The sequence below is a fragment of the Phodopus roborovskii genome, unplaced genomic scaffold (assembly GCF_943737965.1).
Source record: "Phodopus roborovskii unplaced genomic scaffold, PHOROB, whole genome shotgun sequence".
Taxonomy (NCBI): Eukaryota; Metazoa; Chordata; class Mammalia; order Rodentia; family Cricetidae; genus Phodopus; species Phodopus roborovskii.
Genome location: NW_026126540.1, coordinates 1380628 through 1407423, shown reverse-complemented (window position 1 = coordinate 1407423; position 26796 = coordinate 1380628). Strand labels below are relative to the sequence as shown.

Genomic DNA, 26796 nt, shown 5'->3' with positions numbered 1-26796 from the left:
GTTAGCTAGAGGCTAGCTCCACCCTCTGATCTTCAGGCAAGCTTTACTTGTTATACAAACAAGACATCACCACATATTCTTAAATAGAGAAGATCTTTCTCAGCAAATGCACTCTTTCCAATGTGTCAGGGGCTGGCAATAGTTTCAAACTGCAGTTAGTGAGAGAAAAAAATTTCCTTTCCCTACCCTGGATAGAATTTTAATCTAATGCCTATTACTTATTCCTAACACAAATATCTTCATTAGAACTTGATTAACTTGCCTGGACTACTCACTGTCTGCCAGCTGCTGCTATATCCTCCAGCCCTCCCATTCTTCAACACTCCAGAAAAGCCTTGCTAGGGCAAAGCTCCTAATTTTCAGCAAAGCACATGCCACTTCCAGCTAAAAGCATGCACTGGCCCCTACTCAACACCTTTATGCAATGGGATCAGCCTATCAGATACTTGAGCTGGTGCTATGTACCTTTCACCAAATGATTTCTATGATTTGTCTGTGACTATGTTTATACATTTCTTTTACCTGGTATACCTTTTTCTGAACAATTCTGTGTCTCCTTTTAAAGATTTGTTGTATATGCCAATCCTTTTTTGAAGCATTCCTGATTCCTCTACTCAGATTTGTCTACTATTTTGCTCTCAACTCTTTATTCAATACCGCTTATCTATATTATGTCTGAATAAGCTTTATTCTTAGCCCCTACTATATAATTCTTGGTGATCTATATATATTGTCTTTTTAAAGCTCTCACCATGCCTTTTCATGTTAAAAAAAACAAGTAAGTGGATAGCTTTAGGACTAACCTATAACTCGAGATACTCAGAAACTTCAGAAATCTAAAATTACTTATTATTTTAAAAGTATTTTATTACTTTATATATAGGGGTGTTTTGCCAGGACATTATGTGTGTGCACCATCTGTGTGCAGTGCCCATGGAAGTAAGAAGAGGGTATCAGGTTCAGATGGAGTTAGATGGCTTTGAGCTGCCATGTGGATGACATGAACCAAACCAGGGTTCTCTCTGCAAGAGCAGCAAGTGCTCCTAATCACTGAACCACATCTCTAGCCCCTCACTTCGTTCTTACCATTCATGATACTCTTTCATGCCATGGGTTCATCACTGGTAAAAAATGAGGAGTTACTTTTTTAACCTCTAGGTTACATGTTCTTGTGCCACTTTTTAGGGCTTCTTTCTTCAGTAAACATGCCCACAGCTCAATCTGTGCTATTCAGATGGTATCGGATAGAGTAAACGTAATTACCAGTTTTCTGTTTATCCATATACTTCTCTGATACCTTTGTCGCATATAACGCAACCTCATGACAGACAATGGCTCCATTCTGAATTACAGATATTCATTGTAAAGCAAGAGTGTATCAACAAACTAAGAAACCAGGTTTTGCAATGGCAGTCTTTATATTCATTTAGAAAAGCTTACATGTGACTTTCCTTATTGACCTGCATTCATAGTAAAAATAAAGGAACTCATTGTTTGCCTATGGTTCCTGTAAGGGGAGATGAAATTGTAGCGCAGTGAAAAAGCCTGTCTCACCTGGTGATAGAGATTGTTGCCCAAGATGTTCTGTGCCTTTGCTCACTTTACCGTCTACCTTATGTCACAGGTGTTTATAATTCAACGTGCAAACAAAGTTCAGAACAAGCAGATCTAGCGCAGTGGTCCCTGCTGCATTATACAAAATGATATGAAGGAAGGGAACGCCTATTAACATTTCTTATTTTAACAGATGCACATTTATATTAGCATTTACTAGAAACAATATGATTAGCAAAGGACATTTGTCACTTCATAGTTATTCTTCCCTGAATCACCTTTCTTACACAAACTCAAGTTTGAAAAGTGAGTGAACTTAAAAAAGGACAACTATTACTTAAATGTATGGTTGGTGCTGCTAACAACAGCCATGATGGAGGCTTGGGGGGAAGACTGGGATTCTGTGGCAGCAGTCTGACTTCTGTGTCTAAGCATACACCTTCAGCCAGGCCACATGCTCTTGGTCTATTTCCTATAGTAGAGATGGTTAGGGTGGCCTTACAGTCTACCCTCCAGTCACTCTTACGTGGTGCGGTACTCTTTCGTGAAATGAAGAATGGCAACCTCTGTAAAACAACAGGAAGTATCCCACCCCTAATACAAAGACTCCTACCTAAAGCAGTCAGGAAATCCGGGGCATTATATCAAGGTTAAAACACTCTAGTAAGCTGTAGAAAGATGGGAGCTAAGTCTGATTTGGTTTAGTCACATTATTCTTTTATGCAGTGCTAAGGATGCCAGGTACCTATGGTTTCTCTCATCAATACTGCAGCAAAACAGATAATTACTGTGCTATAGTCACACATGTTAACTGTTTTCCCTACAAAAGAAGAGGAAAGCTGAGTGTCCAGGATAAAGCAAGTGGAGGATTAAAGTAGGTTTTTCAACCCCACCTCCCAAACATAAAGACAAATATCAGATGGAGAAGCCAGATGAGCACTAGCCTAAGGTAAGAAGAGATACCCTATGAGCTAGTAGCTTTAAGATAATTTTAAATGGTGGACCTTGTTTTCCATTCTCACCCCAAGAATAGGAACTGTAATCAGTTGCCCATTTTCAAGGGTAATCCATTTTAAATCCAAATTAGCTATACGCTCTTTTTTCTAAGCCATCTTGCGTTTGTTCTCTTCCCAATGGCTGGAGAATGGAAGTTCAATACAACTCAGCTGTATACCAGAAATCATTCAGTAAAGAAAATAACCACCAAGAAATATTTTCACCGTCATGTCTTCTGTTTTCTGAAATGATATTCGTAATCTGAGAATCAAATCACTTTTCCCTGAATGGGAGTCATCATCATTTTGTAGCAGGCTCCCAGCCTCATGGTAGATCCTGTTCCACAAGGCTTCCTGTTATTACTTCTGACCCAGCCTACAAAGCAGTCAGATAACCAGGTAGGCTGAGGGAAAGGGGCATTTGATGATGATTATTAGCTCTGCAAGTATTTGAAGTACTTTGGAAATGAAGGACTTTTCCTATTTGGAATACTTATCACATCTATTTAGTTCAATAAACAAATGAACAAATACCAATTAAACCAATATAATCTACTTTTTGTGGAGATGATCTGCTTGTTATGAAAGGAAAGCAGGAAGGGAGGGGAGGATGAGAGACAGGAAGGGATAAAAGGTGGGAAGACTAAAAGGCCAGACTTGTAGAGCATACAATACATACATGAAGGTAGAAATCAACCCTCTGGAGTACCAACTTCATTATCTGTTACAATTTCTAAGGCCCTTTGAGAAATGTGGCTCCACAGTTCCTAGCTTTTTACATCGCTTGTTAAATATATCTACAGACACGTTTGTTTCCGGGCACCCGGTTACAGTGAGTCTTTGGCATGCTGTGAAAGGGTGTGTACACCCTGGACGGAACTGCTCCTGGCTCCGGTCATCACTGCTGACTCAGCCTCCGGAGAAGGATGGCAGTCAGCCTCTGCCTGGCCTCATTTACTGAAGATGCTCGGCCCCTGGAAAGATAACGTTGGGGAAGGGCGGGCAGCCCGGAGCTGCTGACCTTCTTGAGCTTATCCGAGGTTGGGTTAACAGTGGGTTTTGGCATTCCATGCAGGTTGGATGTGTTGGTGCCTCGTCCACAGTTCTGTCTCACGCTGCTGCTTTGCTCGTGGTGATTACTGACTGCGGTGGCAGGGTAGGTTAGGGTGCCCTTGTCGAGGGAACACGGTAAGCTTCCTCCACTCCTCCTGAGCTCCCGGAGCTGTTCTCTGGCTTGACTCAAAGCCTCTGTCAGTTCAAAGCGTTCTTCACACTCTCTGCGCACTGTTTCCTGGAGAAAAGTGTTCTGAAAAGAGACAAGAAAAGCAATCCTGGCTTTAAACAGTTTATGTAAGTGGAGATTTACTGACAACTTAAATCAGAACTGAGCTGAAGGTCGGAGGCTGTATTCTCTGTTTCTTTAACACACTGTCACACAAGACAGAGAGGTGAAAAATAGTGTGTGACGCTGGAGAGAATGCTAAAGGACCTTTGCCATCTCTAAGTAAGGTGGAATGACCTGTTCAGGGTTCCATAGAAGGTATGGTAGGACTGGAGCAAAAATCCAGGCCAGAGAGAGAATGCTTACAACAGTGGGATTTCAATGTTCTTGCCCCATGTCTTAGACTGTGAAGACTATCTGAGGCAATTAACTTTAAGGAGAATACATTTATTTTGGCTCATTGGTTCTGGAGGTAACAAGATCAGACATTCCCTTTGTGTTGGGCCCTGGAGAGGGTGGCACATCACTGCAGGAGTGCACGGTGCAGCCAGTCAATAAACATAGCAGGAAGCCTGCCAGGATCCCACCACCTGTTTCGGTTACACACCTCCAGTGATGCAAGAACTATGCACAAGGCCAACATCTCAAAGGCCCCAACACTTCCCAGCAGCACCCTCTGGGGACTAACCCTTCAACATATGGGCTGGTGGGGTTCTCAATGTTCAAGCTATAGCACAACCTCTTACAGAAGAAATTGCAGCCTCATGAGGTTGAGCAGAACTGACTTCTATGTATCAAATGGAATTTGAACCAGAGAGTGGATGCCATGGTTTTAATAAGGATGGGCTTTTTGATGGAATAATCTGGAGAAAATGGAATCTCACACAGTAGATCTCGATCTTAGATCTCGAAGGCTGCATCAAAGTCCAAGATTCTGCTTTTTTTTTTTTAAATAAAGCTGAGGAATTCTCCATTTTCACATATGGAGCTCATCACAATTCTCTCATTAGGTCTTGGATCTTCCCAATGTCCATATATTGCAAAATGCCAATTTCAGGCATAATATAGCCATCATAATCAGATCAAGTGCAATTACCCACACTAGACTCTAACAAGAGATGGCCTATTGATGTTTCCTGGTAGAAGGAGGGAGTAAGGAGAGTCTTTAGGCTCTCATCTGAGATTCCATCCACTGCCTATTATCTGCCTCTCACCCTATTAGATGTAAATAATTTTGCTTTAGATGCCCATGGGTTCAGGAGGTGCTGGAATATATAGTAGGGGAAGATTAACTGAAGCGCGCACGTGTGTGTGTGTGTGTGTGTGTGTGTGTGTGTGTGTATGTGTATACACTCCATGTATGAAGCCTTGGGGGAAGTTGTCACCCACACTGGAGCAGAACTTTTTGGAGATGCAGCTGCTTTGGGATTATCTATGTTTTTGTTAATAACACCACACCCATGTTCCTGTAAGTAAGCCCAATAGAACTATGGTTCAGCAAGCTCAGTTTGAGTTCATTTGAGCTGTCATTGGTGGCCCATCTAAGGTGAACAGGTGTTTGTTCATATCTTCCCAAGAAAAGCGTTGCAACACCTAACATTTGCAGACCAATGGGCTGCAAATGGGGGCAGGCGGAGCTAAGGAGATCGTTCACTCACTATATGGTTGCCATGTAATCATGACGACTTGAACTCAGTTCCCCAGCACCCATGAAAAAAGTCAGGGATGGCAAAACATATCTTGAATCCTAGTACTGAGAAGGCGAAGACAGGAGGATTGCTAGGCTCTGGGACCAGCTTGTCTGCCTGAACTGGTCACATCCAGGTTCAATGGGAGACCCTGTCTCAAAAAATAAGGTGTATAGTGTTGGAAGACATTCAATCAAAGATTGACTTCTGGACCAGATGGCTTCCATGCAAGCATGTGCTTACACACACACACAGACACACACACACACACACACACACACACACACACACACACGATGAAAAGTCAGTCATTCAAAGTGGTGTCTTAAAAACAAACACACTTGAAGTAATTGTGCTCTAGGAATTATCCATCAGGTCAGATTGTAAAAATAGCCAAGGCATTTCCAAGTCTGACTCTTAGTGGAAAACATCCTCCCTAAGGGTTTACTGACTAATCTGCCATCAGTGGAACTAAATAAGAAATCATCAGGCTAAGTTACATCTTCCTGCATTTGAGTTTCTCGTGATGATAGACACAACTTTATTCATTTACAAATTTTGAAATTAAAACATAATTTGGACTGAGTATTGTGGCACATACCTTTAATCCTAGCACTAGGGAGGCAGAGGCAGAGGCAGAGGCAGAGGCAGGCAGATCTCTGTGAGGACAGCCAGGAAGACATAGACCCTGTCTCAAAAACCCAAAACCACCACCAACAAAGGCTATGGAACAATTCCACACCAACACAGTAATTTTTATGGAAGCCATTAGAATGTCTGGGTCAAAGGTCCTCATTTATATTTATATTACATACACAAACTATCCTGGCTCACATATTTTTTTTTAAAAGCCTTTGGTCAATTATTTGCTTCTGCTTGTTTTTAGTTTTTAGAGGAATTGGAAACTACTGGCATTTAGGCTTTGTCATCTGGCTCTCATTAACTCCACCTGAATAGTGGTTGGAAGTCGGGGTCAGGGAAGTATCAAGCTGCTTACAAGAAAGATTAATAAGGTGCTGTGTTAGAGCCATCACATTTACTGCTCTTGATATATTTACCAAAAAAGGCAGAGAGTTGGTTACATAAGATGCCAAGAGCCACTCAGCCCAGTAGTAGAGCCCTGCCACCTCCTAGCCCTGTGCCTGTGTGAGGTGTCTACTTCATCAAGGCAAGCATACCCATGCCTTTCATGTCTAGGACATCAAGGCGCTGGAAACTGGTAAGACATTTTCATCTGATTTCCAACACTATTAATCTAACTTTTCTTTTAAAAAGAGAGAGCTCACTGCATTATTTATGTATAGTATTCATCTAGATATACAGTACTAGCTATCTATAAACATTACTTATCTATATACAGTAAGTTGGCAAAATGTGTAGAAGTGATCAAATTTAAATGGGTTTCAATTAATTAGTATACAATATCCCTGCTTAAGAAAATTTTGAGGATCAAGTTTTCCTGAAACATTAAAAAAAAGAAAAAACCCATCAAAACAACCCAAGAAAAACCAAATCCCTAAGGATAGCAATGAAGGAGGTAAACCATTCAATGGTACAAAGAATAGGTGCAATGATATGAAAAGAAAAAGTGGTAAGGTGATGATAGGAGCTTTCATTAAAGACAAATAAAATTCAGTCAATCCACTAAACTTCAATTTGAGCCTCTAAGAAAGTAATACTCTATCCACAAACATACCCAAGGCAAGTCCCTTAAAAAATGGTTTCAGGCAAGTGACAAGGGGGTAGAGTGAGTAGAAAATCATGCCCAAGAGCAGGTGCAGCCAGAGTGTGGTGCCAGCAGGCTCCAGGCTGTGCTTTCCAGCCAGCGTAGACAGAACCAGCCATAGAGTCCTCAGATTGCACAGTCCAGCTCCTACCAGATATAGCCCAGCTGAGGGGAAGATCTGTGAGTACGGGCAGGGAGAGGGATTGGAACTATCTCAGTGTGAAGTCAGCCACTCTACAACTCATCTTTCAAGGCTATTAGCTTTCAGAACAAAGGATTAATTCTCTTTCTATTATTCCTAAACCAGAAGGACCTCTGAAGTGAAAACAGGATCCACAGTTGGGGCATTTATCTGTGCCAAAACTACTATGATCTCTTAGCTGCTATCCTAATGTCTTCATTTTCTCTGATGATGTCACAACTTCTTCCCCTAACTGACACTACAACACAGTTTTGTTCACAAGTAGTTTAAGTATTATAATTTATTCAGTCATAGCGCAAAATATGGAAACAACATTTGAAAGTTTAGGAAGTTGCTATTTCAGAAGTGGAGTATGCCAGCATGATGGACATGTGGATGTGACTAGAGTCAGTAGACACATTAGTGGAAAATTCCATCACATGTAAAAAGAATCGTGGTCTATGGTTATGTTGTTTTCAGCAATTAGGCAAGGAGTGTGGGCTGTGCAGTTTGCTTTGTTTTGGGGACACATTTCACTATGCAGCTCTGTCTGGCCTGCAACTCAATGTAGACCAGGCTGGGCCTCCATCTCACAGAGATCCTCTGCCTCTGCCTCCCAAGTGCTGGGACTAAAGGCATGTGCTACCATGACCAGCTGTTGCAGACATTTATTTATTTACTTTTACTGAGTGACATGAATAAAATGTTTAAGCTAGAATATGTTTCATGGGGCTGAAAATTACCAGTGAACATGAAAATAATCAATGAAGCCACCATCCTTTACATGTCATAGACAAAAATTATCTTGGACCACATCTGCCATAAAATAGTAAAGACATCACCGGATTGCAAGTGAACTGGAAGTCAAATGAAATGGCAGGTAGGCACCAGGTAAAGGAAGGAAAGTGGGGGTTTCCAAGCAGAGGCGGCAGCAGAGAGACACATCCAGGCATGGAACATGGCTGCTGGAAGATTCAGCTGGTAGACACAGAAGAGACCAGCACTGCGGCAGGAGAAAGCAACTTAGACGTGGAGAACTTTGGCAACGTGTTACCACTGGCGTTTTAACTTGGCTCTGAGAGGGCCAGCTGGGTCACGGGAAGATACTTCAAGCACGACACGGGCGCAATCACGTTGGCATAAAAAGAAGCTCTCTATGCCAGCTTTGTGAAAGACACTGTGAGGCAGGGGAGGGGCTCAAAATCTTCATGGAGGGTTAGTGTGGCTTAGGGAAGGCTCCTGGGACGCTGGCCCAGCCACTGGTGTTGAGCACTGTTTACAGCTGCCTCAAAACATTCTCAGATAAAGGCTGCTTCAATTGGACTGAAATAATTAACTGCTTACTTGTACTCTCACAGAGTAGGTAAGTATAAAACTGAAAATGTAAACTAGCTCACCATCTAGTTAAACTTTCTAATATCAGAAGTGGCCAGTTCCCCACCTGGTTTTTACATTCACAGAGAAGAAACACGAGAAGGCTTTTCTGAATGACTTGACCATTCTGAAGGTGTGGACCCTGTTTGTGATGTTTCAGAATCAGCTGTATTTGGCATAATTGGGGGTGAGGAGGGTATGCCTGGAGTGACGTCTGCAACACACAGATGGCGTTGTTCATGTTTTACACTAATGAGGCCCTGACCAGTCAGGAAATGATACATGACACAGTTTCTACCAACTCTAACCAGGTATAACCCAGAAGAGTGGGTGGCATGCCAGCCCAGTGGGGGAGGTGGGCAGCAACTGAGGTGGAAGGAAGTTCTGTGGGAAAGGTGTGGAAACTAAAAAGATGAGTACAAGTTAGCAGAAGATGTGCCTGGCTCCTGTGCAGGCTGGTCTGTTCAGCTGAAAATACTGCATAAAACACAAAGACAATGGCTGTCAGGTAAAATGGGAATAAACTAAACAAAAGTTTAGGAAAGAAACAGATTTCAGGCTGATTGCATTAAAATTATACACTCATGCTCCCAAATACAATAAAACCAACTATTGTAGGCTTATCAGAATAAAAATCATAATTGACAAGAGTCCTCAGAATAATGGCCTTCAGGAACCAAATTTTCAAGATGAGGGAAAAGAGCCTAAAGACACACGTTATTTAGGATTTCTTCTTCTAAGTTGATAATCAAACTTTAATATCTTGTCACCATTAATGAAGCATAACAAAGCAACGCCTCCACATTTCTTCCCAATTTTCACTGTCCTGACCTCTTCACAAGTAGAAGCTCCCTGGCAGAACCCATGTCTATCCATGTTCCTTGGCCAAATTCTTGGGTTCTCAGTTCATCTCTCTGTCCCTGCTCTCAGCTAGCCAAGCCTAAGCATGACCCTTAAAAGCTCTACTCTTTGAAAGAGAGCCTGATGCTGTAATTTTATCATGTGTTCTTTTGATTTGCATTTCCCTGATAGCTAAGGATGTTGAACATCCGCTTAAAAGTTTCTTGGCCATTTGAGATTCTTCTGTTGAGAATTCTTTATTTAAAACTGTACCCATTTTTAAAAATTGGATTATTTGGTTTGTTGATATCTAGTTTCTTGAGTTCTTTATATATAGTTTGGATATCAGCCATCTGTTGGGTGTGGGGTTGGTGAAGATCTTTTTCCATTCTGTAGGCTGCTGTTTTGTTCTATTGACAGTGTCCTTTTCCTTAAAGAAACTTTTAAGTTTCATGAGGTCCCATTTATTAAGTATTGATCTTAGTGTTTGCACTATTGGTGACTGTCCTAGGCACTCTGCATATATGTTACAGTTGTATAGCTTTGTCCTCTTGTTGGACTCCTAACAGTGGGAACAGGGGCTGTCTCTGACACTTCTGGGACCCTACTTCTCATACTGCCTCACCTTGCCCAGCCGGAGGAGCTTAGTCTTACCGCAACTTGATATGCCATGTTTTGTTGGTACTCATGGGAGACCTGCCCTTTCCAAAACAGAAATGGAGGAGTGGATTGGGGGGGTGGATACAGAGTTGGGGTGGGGTGAGGGACTAGAAGGAGAGGGAGGGAAGAAACCATGACTTGGATGTAAAATGAATAAATAAATAAATAAATAAATAAATAAATAAATAAATAGATAGATATTTTATGATGTGTCAAGGCCTTGTATTTCTCAATACCCTACACAGAATTACCAGAGAGGAACATGCCATTTTTCTCTATATCAACTATATCTGCATTGAAAGTAAATACATACTCCCAAAGTAAGGAGATTCCCTTTGAAAATCAGCCATTTGTGCTTACAAATACTATGTATGCATAAAATTCCATCTTACAGTTTACATAGGTCCATTGTCACCAAAGTTTTATCAAATTTTCCTACATAATTTTTGTTGTTGTTGAAGAAGATTTCATACTTGGAAATAATTTTACATATCGGTTTAAGGTCATCTGTGATCCCAATATTTTAGGAAGTTACATAGGTCCCTACTTAGTTCTTCCTGCTCAAAGGGCACCACAGAGTCTCCTTGCCTCTTTCCTGTGGTGTCCTGAGGCTGCAGCACACAGCAGTGACTTGTAAAAGCAAACACAGGATGCCAAGCAAAGCACCAAACAACAAAACCAGGTGTGTGCATGCAAATAGAGATCGACAATGCTTCAGAGAAAATGTTGACATTTGAATGCTCTGAAAAGCAAAGCATTGCAAGTCAACACATTTGCTGACTAACTCTAGCTGGGCTAATTATGTATTCATTTGTTTATGGTTGTGGTCCTTTATATGAAAGATGGTCCGAAAATATTATGTGGTCTTTGCCTGTTTACATTTAAAAACAAGTTCCCAAAATGATACATGTGTGTCTGGACAGGGCGGTTGGCTAGAACACTTCTGAGTAGGTAGACTGGGCATGGATACAGTCACTGTCTTAGGCACCTCGATGGCCAGTATACATGGGATTTATTTATTTATTTATTTATTTATTTATTTATTTATTTATTTATTTATTTTTATTTATTTATTTGAGGGAGAGCGTCTCTTCTACCTTTTTGGTTATTCACATATAACCCTGTTGTCTGCACTCTGGGAAAGTTGTGATGAGGACTGGGATGTTTCCCATTTGCTATATAGACATTCACTGCTGCTCTTCTTCATCCAATTCAGCTAGGAAGAAAGCGGGTGGGTAGTAACACTGAGGCACAGTGGGCCCTGAGGATCTATTTGCTCCTTACTCTCAAGCAATCCTGTTTGTAGCTCCACTCTTTGATTCCTTCTTCAGAGGTGTTTTGTGCCTCCCTTTCCTCAACCCCCCTTATTGTACTGTGTAATTAGGTTTCTCCTTTGGGATTCCCTCACCTACAATGGGTACTAGGTTTCAATATTCTATACTTTGCCAAATCTGTTCTCTCTCAGGCATTTGTTTTCCAGTTTCCAAGATTTTATCTTTTTCATCAGGTGTCAACTCTTCCCTTGTTTCCTTGCCCTCATGGATTTATTCCTTTTTATTTCTTAAACACACTCATTCCATTCTCCATGTTTTACTAAGAGCACCGTTCCCTATTTATGAATATTTTTAACTACCATTAGATGGGCTACAAGAACTGCAGAATTTGAAACTTCTCCCCAACGTGACTATGGTCTTAAAATGACAAAAAGATTGAGCTCTCTGCTTTCTTTTTTATCTACTTTTAAAAGTTATTCTCTTCCTCTAGATCACAACATAATGAGCCCTTACACTGGGCTGTGCTATCTGGATACAATTCATGTGGGATACAATTCATGAGGGGACCACTGATACCAAAGATACACGACCTATTTTACTTTGCCTCTAATAACAACGTGCTACTTGCTAACATTAATTTCCTGCTCTCTTTCTGTTTTTAATGTTCCAGTTTCTTTGCTGTCCAGTAAGAACTTTTTGGAGTCTTGTTCAAATTTACATTCCCAGTAGTTCTGTTTTCCATTCCCTGTCTTCTATATAACCGCACCTTCTCACCGGTTCTGCCTTATCAATGACACTTCCCCAGGCGCTACACTGAGGAAGGCCCAGTTTGCCTTTTAGAGGCTTCAGCCTCCTTCTCATCCTTTCTACAGTTGGAAACAAATTCCACTCACTCTTTGGCCTCTTGAAATAGAATAGGACTTTCCTCCCCTTAATTAGCTTCCTTAGGAGAACACTAATTTATCTTCATTCTAATGGGAGCTTTTTTCTCCAAGTAATTACAGCTTTAAAGTCTCCAGAATCTGAGGAACTTGAAGTGTTTAAAAGAACATGGTTAAAAACACACAGAACTTTTCATTTGATATGACTTTATTTACAGCTCACATTCTTTCTGCTCATAAATCCTATCACTTCCACCGGTGAATTTCCTATTTTATAAGCACACTCCGGGCATTGGATTATTTAACAAGACAAACAACCTTAGCTATTTACTAACACTTCAGTTCTCGTTATTTAACTTGAGGTGACATTTTGGTAGCTTTTGATGGAAAAACCTAGTCTACTTGTCCCTCCCATGAAAGGAAATTGTCCCCCACACATGTATTATTCACTAGCTTTATTTTATGAACAATACTTTGTACATACTAACCTAATATCTTTCTCTATTTCAGAACTCTATATTTTGTTTTGTTTTTAAATATTTTATTTTAGGTGTGTGTGTGTGTGTGTGTGTGTGTGTGTGTGTGCCTGAATGTATGTTTGTGCACTATGTGTGTGTAAGAGTCCTTGGAGGCCAAAAGAGGTATCAAATCCCATGGAACTGGAGTTATAGACAGTTGTGAGATGCCATTTGGGTTCTGGGAATTGACCCAGGTCATCTAGAAGAACAATTGCTCCTCACCGCTGAGCCATCTCTTCAGTCCCAGAAGTTCACATTTTAAAAGATGAAACCTGTCTTACAAGTGACTTCCTTTCTCAACGAGGAGCAAGATGAGATGAGCTCTCTTAGCTCTCTTATCTGTAAAGAAATCCACTCTTCTCTTGTACTTTTGCTAACATTACCTCTAGAGGGTCTGGTTAGAAAATGTAAGTGTAGACTCATGTGCTTGAATTCTTGGTTTCTAGTTGGTGGAATTGTTTGAGAAGGATTAGGTGGTGTGACCTAGTTGGAGAAGATCTGTCATGGGGGGAGGGGCTTAAGGTTTCAAAAGACCGGTTCCATGCCCAATGTCTCTTTCTGTCTCCCTCTTGTAGATCAATATCTGAGCTGCTCCAGCCATCTGCCTCCATGCCCTTGCCCCGACATCAAAAACTCTAATCCTCTGGAAGTGTAGGCCCAACTAAACCTTTTCTTTTATGAATTGCTTTGGTCTCAGTGTTTTATCACAGAAAGAGAAAAGTAATAAATACAGAAGTTTTTGACAGCCCCAGGACCCCACTCTCCTAATAGTCATGTCTTGGATACTTGCTTACCTTGCATGTAGGTTGGACTTACTGGCTCATTTGGAATGAACAGAATATAAAAAAAGCTGTGGGATGTCTGGGCTACCTAAAGATGTTGGCTTCTGCTTAGCTTCTGTCTTGGCACCCTTTTCTACTTGCCCAGAGGGAAGCCAGCAGACAGTGTGAGTTCTTTTCTGAAGAGGCCCACATAGCATGGAATTGAGGGGTGCATCTGGCCAACAGCCACAGGTTCTCCATTAACAGCCCATGAGAGTATTGACCTGTTAGCATAACTGCTCATTCAAGCAAGCTAGAAGCCCAACCTCTCTCAGATGAGCCTCATGCACACCCTCACACCAAGCTCATATGAGACCCTGAACAATAGACATCCAGGTAAACTACAGCAGCTTTCTGACAGACAGAAACAAGATGTTGAGGAGCTGGGGGGGATGTCTCAATGGTTAGGGTGCTTTCTCTACAACCATGAGGACTTGAGATTGTACCATAGCACCCATGTCATAAGCTCGTCCTGTACACACCTGTGACTCCAGCTCTGTGGGGGACAAGGACAGCAGAATGTTTGGGCCTTGTTGGCCTACCTGTGAAACTGAGAGCCCCAGATTCAGGAAGAGATTCTGTCTCAGATAGGCTGAGAATGACAGGGAAGGCCACCTGACACCCTTTTCTGACCTCCACTGGTGAACATAGTTGTACATACCAGCACCTATGTGCACATACTCACACAGACATATATGCACATATAAGTATAAATAAATACAACTTTCAAAAATAAACGAGACAATGAATTCTTACAGTTTGAAGTCACTGGCTTTGGAGGTAATTTGTCAAGTAGTGATAAATTATAAGCTCTCAAGGTAGGGTGTCTCTACTCTTCAGTCTAAGCTTTTCATGTGATAAATTTCTGTAGAGGTCATTCTTTATTCTGGGTGCTAGTTCAATTATTCACTCAAGCCTTTCTTTAACATATCTCAGAAGGCAGGAAGTGGCAGTTGCTATTTTGTTCATAATTACACTGCTACTTATCTAACATAGTTCCTAGATTCTATGTAGATGATAATTTACAGGTTTTTAATTTAACCTTTTCCTTTTTCTATTTGTCCCCTGGCCGGGTCACTTCTTATTTGGGATCCAGGCTTGCTAGCCCCGTGGTATGGCCTTTCTCTCTTTTAGTCCCCTTCTCTCCATGGGGATGTCAATGTGGCCCCCAGAAGCCAATCAGCAGTGCTCTTTCCCCAGTTCGCCCAGGTGTTCCTACTCATCTCCTGACTGGACTGAGCTGCTGTCCTCCTACATGAGGCCATCACCTACGGTGGCCCCTTCCTCCCCAACCCAAGCTGGGTTGTATTTATTGTTTTGGTGTTTATTTGCTTTGTTCATTTTTAGAGTAAAAGCAAATGATGGAGACTACAGGGTATTGTGGGCTACACCTGAGGTTTTTCTGAAATTCAGAATCATGCCTGAAGAGTGATTCTTCCTGGAAAAGGAACTTTTGTCCTACAGAGATTCAAACTTGAATCTTGGCTCCCTCCTGGTGTGAGCCTATGAAACTATCCAAGCTTGGTAGTTGGTTCCTCCCCTGTGACAACCAAATAGTGGCTGCTTTATAAAGTTAGCCATTGTTTTTATTCAACATTTTATCCAGCCCATATTTCTTCTTCATGATTCTTTATAATAAATTCATTTCACATTTGTAATCATGACACAAGCTTCTTATTTTGCTTGGCAACTTAAATATAGCAAGAAAATAGAATTTATTGTTAATATCTGATATTATTGCTAGCACTTTCCATTTACATCTTCATTAAGATTCCAATAAGGCCAACAATAATCTTGCTTCTCACTAGCATTCAAAACTGTCCATTTATCTTTATCTGCTATGCTGTCATAAATTGGATCAAATATTACAATTCATTATTACACTATTTCTAAACTGCTTAGCAATTCTAAATAAGTCAGAGATGAAAAGTTCTCAATAAAAATGAGTCTACTTTAGCTTTAGAGACACCACTGAAATAACAAAAGACTCAAGCATGTAAGTTCAGGCTGACGCTGTAAAACGTGAACATCAAATTATCTTCATATTATCCATAGTTTTTTTTTTAACATAAACGGCATGTGCTCTAAGCATTCCTTTGACATAGATTTAATGTTAAAGCAAATAATGTGTAATCTGTGAAGATCTCTAGTCTTAGAGCTTTTAAGTGATCATTTGCAACACATAACCGATTGACAGACTGGTCAGCCACAATGGGACATCTATGTCACACCACTGCCCCATGGCTCACAGAACGTGACAGGAAGAGGGAGCAGAAAGAGCCTAAGATGCAACACTGGGGTTTCTTCCTGATATGACAAGATCCTTGTACTTAGGGACTCAGAGACTGAAGCTCCTGTACAGGAGCCACACAGGATCAAGCCAGTCAACACTCCAGCACAGAGCGGGGAGGGGCTCGTGAGCCTCCCTCCCCTAACTGAGAAGCACCCCTTGACATTTGATGACTGCTAGGGGAAAGAGAGTCAGTTTTCTCTAGGGGTGTGGCCCCTGGTAGATGGACTGTGTGCATGGCTGCACACCCATGTGTATATGGGTAGCACTGACTGGATTTATTAAAACAACAAGAAACATCAAGTTGGGAAGACGGCATGGGTGAATCAGTGAGTTGAAAGAAGGGAAGGGACGTGTGGGACCATGACTATCAGAAACACATTATGTGCATGTATGAAATTCTCAGAGAGTAAGGATATTGAAAAGGAGAGAATTGTCCCACAGAGGTTAAGGGATGCTGTGGAGCCAGGGTGTGACTCCCTCATTCACCTGACACTGCCTGTCCCAATTGTGTGTTTGCTTTGTAAATGGCCGTGCTCTGCACTGAGGGGTCATCTGCTTCCTACCTCTTCCTGGGACTGGCTGAACTGCTGCAGCAGCTGTGTTTGGGCCAGCATTACTCTTTCCAGCTCGTCTGACTTCTGTTTCATTTCCTTCTTCAAGTCTTCTGAAACTGAGTCATCGTGGCTGCTTTCCTGCTTCAAGCGACACTCAAATTCGGCAACCAGACTTTTCAGGGCTTCAATCTCCTTTTTCTTTGACTCCGACTCTTCAGTGTATCGTGCCTGGGATTCATGGAGCTTTTCTTGGAGAGAGGCCACTTGGAGCCTCAGGTCTTTTGTAGCGCCTGCGATTAAGTCAGCTATCTGTAAGAGAAACTGTACGTTAGTCTGCAGGCAACTGTTTCTCGGGAACTGCAGAGCTCTTGCTGTTGTTAGGAAGTTTCTCCTAATAAACAAGCATGTTTTTCTAACAGATGAAAAGCAAACCCTAAGACCTATGTAGGCCTTCAGATATTTTTTTTTAAGTCAACACAGACTTTTATTATTTTTTTACTAACATGGTATCCCATTAACTACTTGGACACCCTTGGAAATATTTAAATGTCTGTGACTGTATTGAGCTACCACAAACAGATGGGAGAGGTTTTGGCTGGACCTGGGGACCTCAAAGTGCCTGCCTGATATTTGGAGACACAGAATGAGAGCAAGCACCACAGTTGTATTCCACTCATATCAAAGCGACAAGTTGGCCTTTCACGTATTTTTTCCTGTCTTATATATTGAATAGATGTACCCCAGATGTTAGCACTGTCATCTACAGCAACACTCCCCACTTCTTATGATCACAGATATTCTGGATTGCTCTATAGTGGGGTGCCAGTAATGTTTAAAAAAGTCCCCCAGGGTTAGACCTGTGTCTAATTTCAGTGATGACATCCCTTGCCATGGCTGCTACTCTGCCAGTACTGATGACTGAGCAGGGAGGAGACATGCTTGGTAGGCTCTGGAAAACCAGGCTGGCTACAGAGCATTGACAATTCAACCAATACAACTGAAGAAGTAAGTGCTCACTTTGAGTGACTTGAACTGAAGGATAAATAGCCACTGAGCCTGTCCTTATGGCTGCAAATGTGTTGCTCCTCCCACAGGAACAGGAGACAACAACTCAGGCACCTTCTGCTCAAAGCATGAAACCTCCAGGAGGGAAAAGACTTTTCTTTCTCCTTAAAAAACAAAGAGCTGAGCTTAGTGGCTCACTCCTGATATTCCAGCTGGGCAAGAAAAGCACTACGTTTTGTGGCCAGTCAGGGCTTCATGGTGAGTGCAGGCCAGTGTGAGCTACTGTCTTAAAAAACCAAAACCAAATAAAAACACCAAGACAGCAGCAGCAAGCAAACATCAGGAGAGCAGGCGTGCAGAGATGCTGGATAACTGCTTAAAAACGGTATGTATGAAAAATCTGTTTCAAATGTTACATTTACATAAGGAGTAACTGCTGGAAGAAATCTGCTCACCACCGTGAGTCATCTCAGATATTAATATTCTACTATTTTACCTAATCCAGAAGATAGAAGGGGCCGTAGTTAGGTCTGGACAGTGGTTTCCCTCCCTCAGAGCAGAGCTTCCAGTGAAATACAGCAAGGTGTCCCGTGACAGGGGAGTCACAGTGCCACAAATAGGTTTGGATTTTAAAAGGGGAGTCAACATTTAAAACTCAGATTTCTCCTGTAAAATTTGAATTTAGATTTCCCTTAGGGAATGGTTCCCTTCTGTTTGCTTTCCTCTGCCCATGGGGTCCCAAGCTACTCAGGTAGCTGCAGTCATGAGGTAAAGGGAGGACCTGACTAGGACAGGCTAAACCATCCGGGGAGCTAGGCACCAAGCCCCCAGCACAGGCTTCATAACACAATGGGAATTCATGAAAAGAAATCCCAGATTCACAGATGAACTCATCAAGAGTTTCAAGACAGAAGCATCTGCAGACTGAGTGGGGCCAGGCACCGCTGAGCCATTTGCTCAGGGGGCTGGTCCTCCTTGCCCTCTGTGAACTTCAGAATGTCTGAACATCCTCTTCACACAAACACAGAGGCCCTTAGCCTCTTTTGTGCTCAGTTAATATGAATTTTTTAAATTTTTTCTTAGATTTATTTTATGTATACCAGTGTTTTGCTTACATGTATGTCTGTGCACCATGTGTGTGGCTAACATCAGAAGAATGGGTGAGAGCCTATGGAACTGGAGTTATAGGGCATTGGTGAGGCATTGGTAAGTGCTTGGATTTGAATCTGAGTCATATGTAAGAAAAAGTGTAACCCCCCCCCCTTCTCTGTGTGTGTCTGGTTCCCTCTACCATGTGGGTCCCAGGGATTCTTTTTTTTTTTAGTTTTTTGAGACAAGGTTTTGCTGTGTAGCTTTGGACATTGTCCTGGCACTTGCTCTGTAGACCAGTCTGGCCTCAGACTCACTGAGATCCGCCTGCCTCTGCCTTCTGAGTGCTGGGACCAAAGGCATTCGCCACCACCGCCTGGCCCAATTGAATTCATTTTTTTTAGGTATAGTGGCAAGTGACCTTACCTGCTAAGCAATCTAGTAGCTCTAACATAGATTCTTAATGAGGTTTTTTTTTTTTTTTTTCAGTTTCACACTGATGCTTGATTCATTCTCTTGCCCTCTGCCTCCCTCTCTCTCTTTCCCCCTTCCATTCTTCCCTCTCCACACTTAAGACCTACAAAAGCAGAAACCTTCGTGACTTGGTGGTATATATCTGTAATCCCAACCCTTGGGGGACTGAGGCAGGAAGATATCTCTGAATTAAGCAAAATAAGCACCTAACCAACAAAGCAGGGCTCTTTTTATAGTATTTTTTTCCTCATCCCAAAATGGTTAGAATTAAGGTTAAAAATATCTTTAGTGAAGAAGGTTGAACTCTAGGAGGGACATTTTTAATTGTGTGAAATAATTTATTATCTTTTGATACTGGTCTATGTAGCCATGCTAGTTATTAGTTATACGGTGTCGTCAGTTTCAAAGGTAAGTTGATGTCAGTAGGAAACAAATGTGTACAAAGCCTGGCTGTGGGCTTTTGTAATTTAGCTCCAGTATCCTTTCTGAAAACCGGGCAGAACGAAGGTGTGGTAACCACCAGCAGACTGTGAAGTCATGGAAAGGGGGACAAGCCCGAGGGGAGCATGAGGTTTATGTTCCACCGAGCGGGGCACAGATAGCAGTGACAGACCTTCATCTGCAGACTCTCTTGTTCTTGCTGATACTTCCTGATTGTCTCCTGGTGTTTTTCTTTTTCAATGTCCAGTTCCAGTTTAGCTTCTTCCTTAAAGAGGAGAGCTTGCTCTTGGAACTCAATGAGATGCCGGGCCCTTTCCTTGGTGAGTTCAGCTTCAATCTGGAAAACAGACATGGCCACTGTACCTTGAAATACACACAGTCAACACATTTTCACACTGTGATTTTTACAAGAGCCAAATATCAAGTTTCTTAATTAAAGTATTCCAAAACTTCTAATATTAAAAATGGTAACAGAAATTAGCCCCTCAAAGTTGACCTTGGGCCAAATATTCTAGTAACTAAAGCCTGGAAATTCAGTAGAGATGACAGTTTTTAGAACTACCAAGAGCTGAGTCACATATACTTGAAATGACTAAAAGCTTAATCATTTACACTGCTCACTCAGTCCTCATGGGAGGGGCACCGTCAAAACAAAACCAATACCCCCGAACTCCCTTATTGAGGTTAGACTATGTTCAGCTGAAAAAAGGAGTAAATGCTGAAGTTTCAAGTGGCTCTGTCTCGATGGAGGGTCGCAGTGGGGTATGGAGTCACAGACTCAGTTTAATGTGGGTGAGGCCAGAAGGATGAAGGGAAAATTGACAATGATGTCCACAGCCACATGTAGACTTAGACAGAATCACAATGCTGGCAGGGACTTTAGAAATCCCTGGTTCAGCCGCTTGGGCCTCTGTGAACTGTGGAAAACACACATAAGGACTTCAGTTTGGGATGGCACTGAGTCTTGGTCCTGGCTCTGACACTTGCTTGCTGGGTGATCTTAAGTTTGTGAGCAGAGCCTTTCCTGGTAGAGTTAAAACTCATTCCTTTGGGGGCCTTTATGGGGATTAAGTGAGGGAGAACATGTACAGAAGACTGTAGCATGGGCAAGAATTCAACTGCCAGTGCAGGTCACCTCCACATACCAGCCCTGCGGTCTCAACCACAGAACTGACATGGAAGGAGGCTTCGCAGTGGCTCATACCTCAAGAACCCATCACTCGCTCATTCGCCTGCAGGAGTTTCCATTTCAGACAGCACTAACTGTTGAACAGTTTTTCCTGTAGTTGTGCCAACACCTTCCTCAATATGGTTTTTAAGGACTGGTTTTGGCTCTGCCTACATGAGCAAGGGAAAAGACACCTGTGATTAACAGGGTCACTCCCTGCAGACTCCATCTTCTGAGATTGGAGATAAGATCAGTAACAGATGAGGTCAGGATCTACTCTGCGCCTCACAAGGATGTTAAATTCTATGGGGTGTGGTGAATACCAGGCAACCTGGGAAGAGACTGCTAACCCTGACTGCTTCATTTAGATAAGGGAAGAGGTTTACCTGAATTTCTCAACAGATCCCAGAAAATGAGATAGGAGGATACAAAGACTTTGCAAAGTGAGCTAAGAGACTAGCCCTAGGGTTAGTAGGACTTACTGCCTGGGGGACAGAATTGCTCAATGGTAACATGTACTCAAAACAAGAACAGATTCTGGCTCTCTCAAAATATATTTCTACATTGTTTGGGGAAGGGCTACTGGTGACCTTGAAGGGACACTTCAGAACAGTTCAGAGAGGAAAGAAAACTTTCTGAAGATCAGATTCTCCTGACTAGCTGCCTCTAGGTAGACAACTCACGGGTGACTCTTGTGGAGCGCAAGTCTAGACAACACCCCAAAGCCTATTTTGAAACCTCACTTTTCCCATGTCTGGATGCAGCACCAATATTGTCCCAGCTACTCCCTCTTCTCCACACCAAACAAAAGATCTTTACTCCATTTTACTACACCTGTCTTTCCACTCTTCTAATTCTGACAAAGGCCATTCTGGTCTTTCTCCAGTTTTCTTCACAAAGTACAGATTATTTTATTCTTTTAGTGGTTTCTCAGTGCATTAACTAGAAAAATAATAAAACCTCCTCACATGAACTTTTTACTGGGTCACTAGCAGCCTACAGGACACCTTTGTGTGGACTGCCAAGGCACCCCTTTCCTTAAGGGAAAACATCTCACACAGGGTGTGGCGTGTGTTTGGTAAGCACAGTTAGGCTGCATTCCAGCCTGCTTTCCCCCTGGCCAGAACTCTGTGCCAGATGCAGCCTGAACACTGTATATGGCACCTTTTGGTTTTCTCCATCCTGACTTCCTGACTTTCCCAATGTGACTATTGTGCTTCAGCAACATTGGAATGGGTAAGTCAAGGACACATGGAAGGAAGAAACTCTGTCCAAAATATTTGGAAGATTAAAGGCAGAACTTTAAGTGTTAATAGTTTATACGTTGCCCAGACATTTTTTGGGGGGGGGCAATCTCTCTCTCCTCCCCTTCTCTCCCCACTCTTCTTTCTTGCTTTGCACTGGGGCAAAAATGGTAAAATTGAAAAGAAACATGTGTGGTCAGTTGATAGATACCAGTAATTATTTTAGGGCAGACTATATCGTTTAAAATGTGGACTGATTATTCAAGATTGGAGAGTAACCAAGTGCACAAAGTATGTGGACAGGATAAATTATAAACTAGATGATAGGAGGACTCTGAAAGAACCCTGTATAAACGGAATCTCCTTTATTTTGTGCATAGAAGGAAGTGAGTTGGGAGATCAGCTGGGTCCCTTGATGTAGATGAAGAGCACATTTGGGAAGGAAAAGGTGATGCCTTGAGTAAGCACAAGTGAGATCCTCTCAGCTTTGGGCTATTACAGGAAAGGGATGACAGAAAAGAAAGGACTTAGTGGGAAACGGGAAAGAGAACTACAGGCAGATGGGAGAAGAGGGCCTGACCATTATTGGTTTGTGTTTCAATTTGTGCAAGCTGAGAACGACCAGTAAGGTTATTCACTCAGGGATGCTGTGACAAGGTGTCACTGGGGCACAAAGCCACTAATTCTTTCATGATTTGACTTAGTCGCAGTGGAATGATAAACAAGCCTATGGTCACAGCAATCTGCTTAACTATGTTACTTACCATTGAGAAGATGAATTCAGATCAAGGGTATGGTTAGGTTTTTATATAAGCTGTTAAGTAGTTTAGATGGCAAGACAGGTTTTATACAAAGTCAATTATGGTGTTTAAATAAAGCACAACTTAGTTTATATGTAATAACTCGGTTATTTTAACAGTTGTGGGGAAAAGATTTTTAAAAAAATAAGCATAAGTATTATGCATGCTCAGAGATTACACAAAATAAAACCTGCGAACCAAGCCTAGGGTTCAATTTTTTTCATTCATCTGTATCCTCTCCTGGTTCAACCCACATCCTTGTTAAAGGCTTCCTGGTGACTCATTCCAGAAATCACTTCTGGAATACATTTTGTGTATGTTACTGAAACCCATTACTAGTATTTCATACACTGTATATCTAATATTGATGAACAAAGTACTGTCTTTTTACTATTTTCAAAGTGAAATTTTTATGGCTGGCTTTGTTATTCTTTGTTGTCCATGGAGACAATTCCCATGGGGTAACATAACTGTCTGTTATTCAACAACATCCAACATCTTTCAAATCAGTTTCCGATGCCAAACCAGGAGCCAGACCAATCACTTCTACTTGACAGTGCATAGACCATTTGTGAAAATATATCCCCTGAAAAGAAAGTGTTATACTATTTTCCAAATGGTGAGATCAAATACTGTTAAAAACCATTATTCCCCATTGCTTAGACTGAGAAGGAGGCTGAGGGGAAAGCACATTGATAATAGGGGCACGAACTGCCATAGTGAAACCCATCATTTCACACACTCATAAAAGATTGATAAAAGGAGAAAAGCAAACGACAGCTTCAAAGGGGTTAAGCAATACACCAAGATCAGCACTGGCACAGAGGGCAGGTGGACATGCCACTGTTTCTGGACTCTGTGGTTTTATGATAAAGCCTGTCTCCCCACGAGCCTACAGAGCATAGTGGCTAAGGGCACAGATTCATTGTTTGTTTAGTCTCAAAATACTGAAATATTTCTGTTAATGACTTTGAATTTAATCCTACTCTGTTCAGAGAAAATACTTTCTATGTCTCAAATCCTTTCAAATTTGTAACACAAACTTGGCCCATTTTGATAAATGCTTCATGTATACATGAGATGAATACATACAGTACTTGTATGGTGAAGAACTCTACAGATACCACCATGTCAAGTTTGTTAATAATATTCTTTGGTGTTGTTTAAATATAAATCAATATGTTCTTTTTCATACTATTTATTCTTCCTGATTTTTTAAAACTATTTTTCTGTTATTAAGAAAAAGATACTAACTTTTAAATTGTGCATTTTTATTTCTTGCAGTCCCATCAGTTTTTGCTTCATGAACTAATATATAATGTACATATAATTTGTATGTATATATGATTTGTGTTTGTGAGATTCTGTATAGTGTATATGTGTACCCATGAGAACACATGCAGAAGCCAGACAAAGATACTGTGTGTCGTGTCCTGTTCTAGCATTCTCCACCTTATTCCCTGGATGCAGGTTCTCTTATTGAACTTGGAAGTAGACTGGCAGCCAGCAAGTTGCAGCAAACGCTTATCTCTACATCTTGCAGCACCGACAAGAAGCCATGCCTAGCTTTTAACATGGACACTGAAGACTTCAACTCATTTGAACATTTAGAATTATTTAGGATTATTATATCCTCTTACTGAAATGATCCTTTTATCATTATGAAGTGATTTTTATCCTTGACAATATCATTTGTGGTGCAGGGTAAGTGCTCTACTATTGAGTTGTACCCCTAGACTTCTGATTTGTATTTCAAAAACTAATAATTCTTAAAAATTTAAAAACAAAAATAAAAAAAACCAAGATAGCTAAAACAATCCTGAATAACAAAGAACTGCAGGATGCATCTCCCATCCCCAATTTTAAATTGTACTACAGAGCTATAGGAATAAAAATAGCATGGTATTGGCTCAAAGACATACATGTAAATCAATAAAATATAATTGAAGACTCGGAGAAAAATCCATCTATGGACACATGAGTTTTAACAAAGAAGCTTGTCTTAGGTTTTTATTTCTGTGAAGAAACACAATGACTACAGCAACTATTACAAACAAAATACTTCATTGGAGTGGCTTGGTTAGAGTTTCAGAGGTTCAGTCCATTATGATTATGAAGGGGGGCAAGGCAATATCCACGCAGATGTGCTGGAGGTGAGAATGCTACATCTTGCAGGCAATGGGAAGTTGACTGATGGCCACACTGAGGGAAGCTGGAAAGAAAGAGACCTCAAAGCCCACCCTTCCTCCAACAAGGCCACATTCCTAATAGTGCCACTCTGATGGGAGATGTCATTCTGTAAATATGTTTCTCATACTGGTTAATGAATAAAGCACTGTTGGCCAATAGGAAAGCAAGATAGGTGGGACTAGGAGACAAGGAGGATTTGAGGAAGGGGAAGGAATAGGGAGGAGTCAAGATGAAAGATGGAGAGAGCAGAATGCCGTCCCCCCATTCTCCGGTAAGATGAGACCACGTGAAAGTACTTAGATTAACAGAAATGGGTTGATAATTAAGACATAGCTAGCCGATAAGAAACTAGTAACTGGCCAACAAAATTATATCAAATATAGCGTCTCTGTGTTTTATTTGGGGCTGGCGTGGTGGTGGGACCAGACTGGCAGAAAAACCTTACTTGTTACATATGGTGCCACAACGTGGCCAAAGAACTTCCACTTAAAATTTAACAAAAGCTTAAAAAAGGGTTTTAAAAACAAAAGAACAAAGACAATCAAGGCTTCTTGCTAACAGACTTTTTCTGGGTTGTGAGAGACAAGCAAAGATTTGCACGTCTCCTTTAAGGGAGAATTCCTGACTCAGCATAAGCAGCAAAAATCCACAAGGCTTTTAAGAACTCTAACAAATGTATTGGTGTGTACAAGAGCTGGCAATGGCAATGACCACATCTCCAAGCAGGCAACATGCTGCTGGGTGCAGCACAGACCAAGGTAGTGAGCACAGCTCTCACTGCTGGCGGTAAAGGTACCTGCCACCATCTTTGATACACCGTGGCAGAAACAACTATGATTTTCATTTTGGCAATGTTGTTGTTTACCAGATAAAAGGCTCATGGCCAGAAAAAGATAAAGATTTACAGTAAAGACAGATTCACATTAAGAAAAAGCACTAAAGGTTTACAGTGCATTCTAAAATATATGTAGGCTTGGGAGAGAAAAGAAATAAAATGGTTTTAAAAAGACAGTGAGGAGCTGAGTTTGGTGGCACACGCCCTTAATCTCAGCACTCGGGAGACAGAGGCAAGCAGATCTCTGTGATTGCAAAGTAAACCTGGTATGCAGAATGAATTCCAGGACAGATAAAAGTTACACAGAGAAACCCTATCTTAAAAAATGAAATAATAAAAGTAAAAGAAACAGAGTAATAAAAAAGCCACATAAAGATGGAGAGGATCTACATACTGTACCGCATTATATTGTTTTTGTATCGTTTGACTGCTGAGGAAATAACAACAACTGATAAAAGAAATGCTGCTGGATCAATTCAATTTATATATTTTAAAAATGGCTTTGACTAAAAATTTTTAGTCTAAGGACAAGTTACTGGGGAAAAGGATTTCTAATTTTGTTTCCACAGAAAATGAAAAGTTGTGGATTCCTTCCAGACTAATATGGTTTGATCAACCCAGACCCCCTGAAACAGCGTTCCTGGTGATCCAACATTCAAAACAGCTTGAACAAGGCAGCCTTGCAGACTACAGCCAGGATTTCTGTGTCTTTTTAGGATCCCCATGACAGCAGGAAGCAGTTTGGAAAGAACAATGCCCAATTCCCAAATATTGTCTATAAATGTTTGTTTTCATTTAAATGGGGTTGGTTATAAATGGTTAATAATCACAATCAATATTTTTAAAGATAAAAAGGAGATTATGGTATAGATATGATCACTGTTTTGGAATGGATTTTTATTTATTGATACAAATTTAAGGTCAATTTTGTGATATGTATATTTCTCCTCTTTAGGTATTGTGTTTATA

General features: G+C 41.2%; 1 protein-coding gene across 1 annotated transcript in view; it reads right to left on the bottom strand.

Moving 5' to 3' along the window:
- Window positions 1-3080: 3080 nt before the first annotated feature.
- The window catches only part of Lekr1 (leucine, glutamate and lysine rich 1), a 167492-nt gene continuing 143776 nt past the window's right edge, over window positions 3081-26796 (bottom strand). Inside the window, exons 11-13 of the mRNA XM_051199068.1 lie at window positions 19763-19927; window positions 16591-16890; window positions 3081-3855 (exon numbers count right to left, since the gene is read on the bottom strand). Coding sequence (XP_051055025.1) covers window positions 3448-3855; window positions 16591-16890; window positions 19763-19927 — 873 coding nt within the window. The 3' untranslated portion in view covers window positions 3081-3447. The remainder of the gene's footprint in view (window positions 3856-16590; window positions 16891-19762; window positions 19928-26796) is intronic.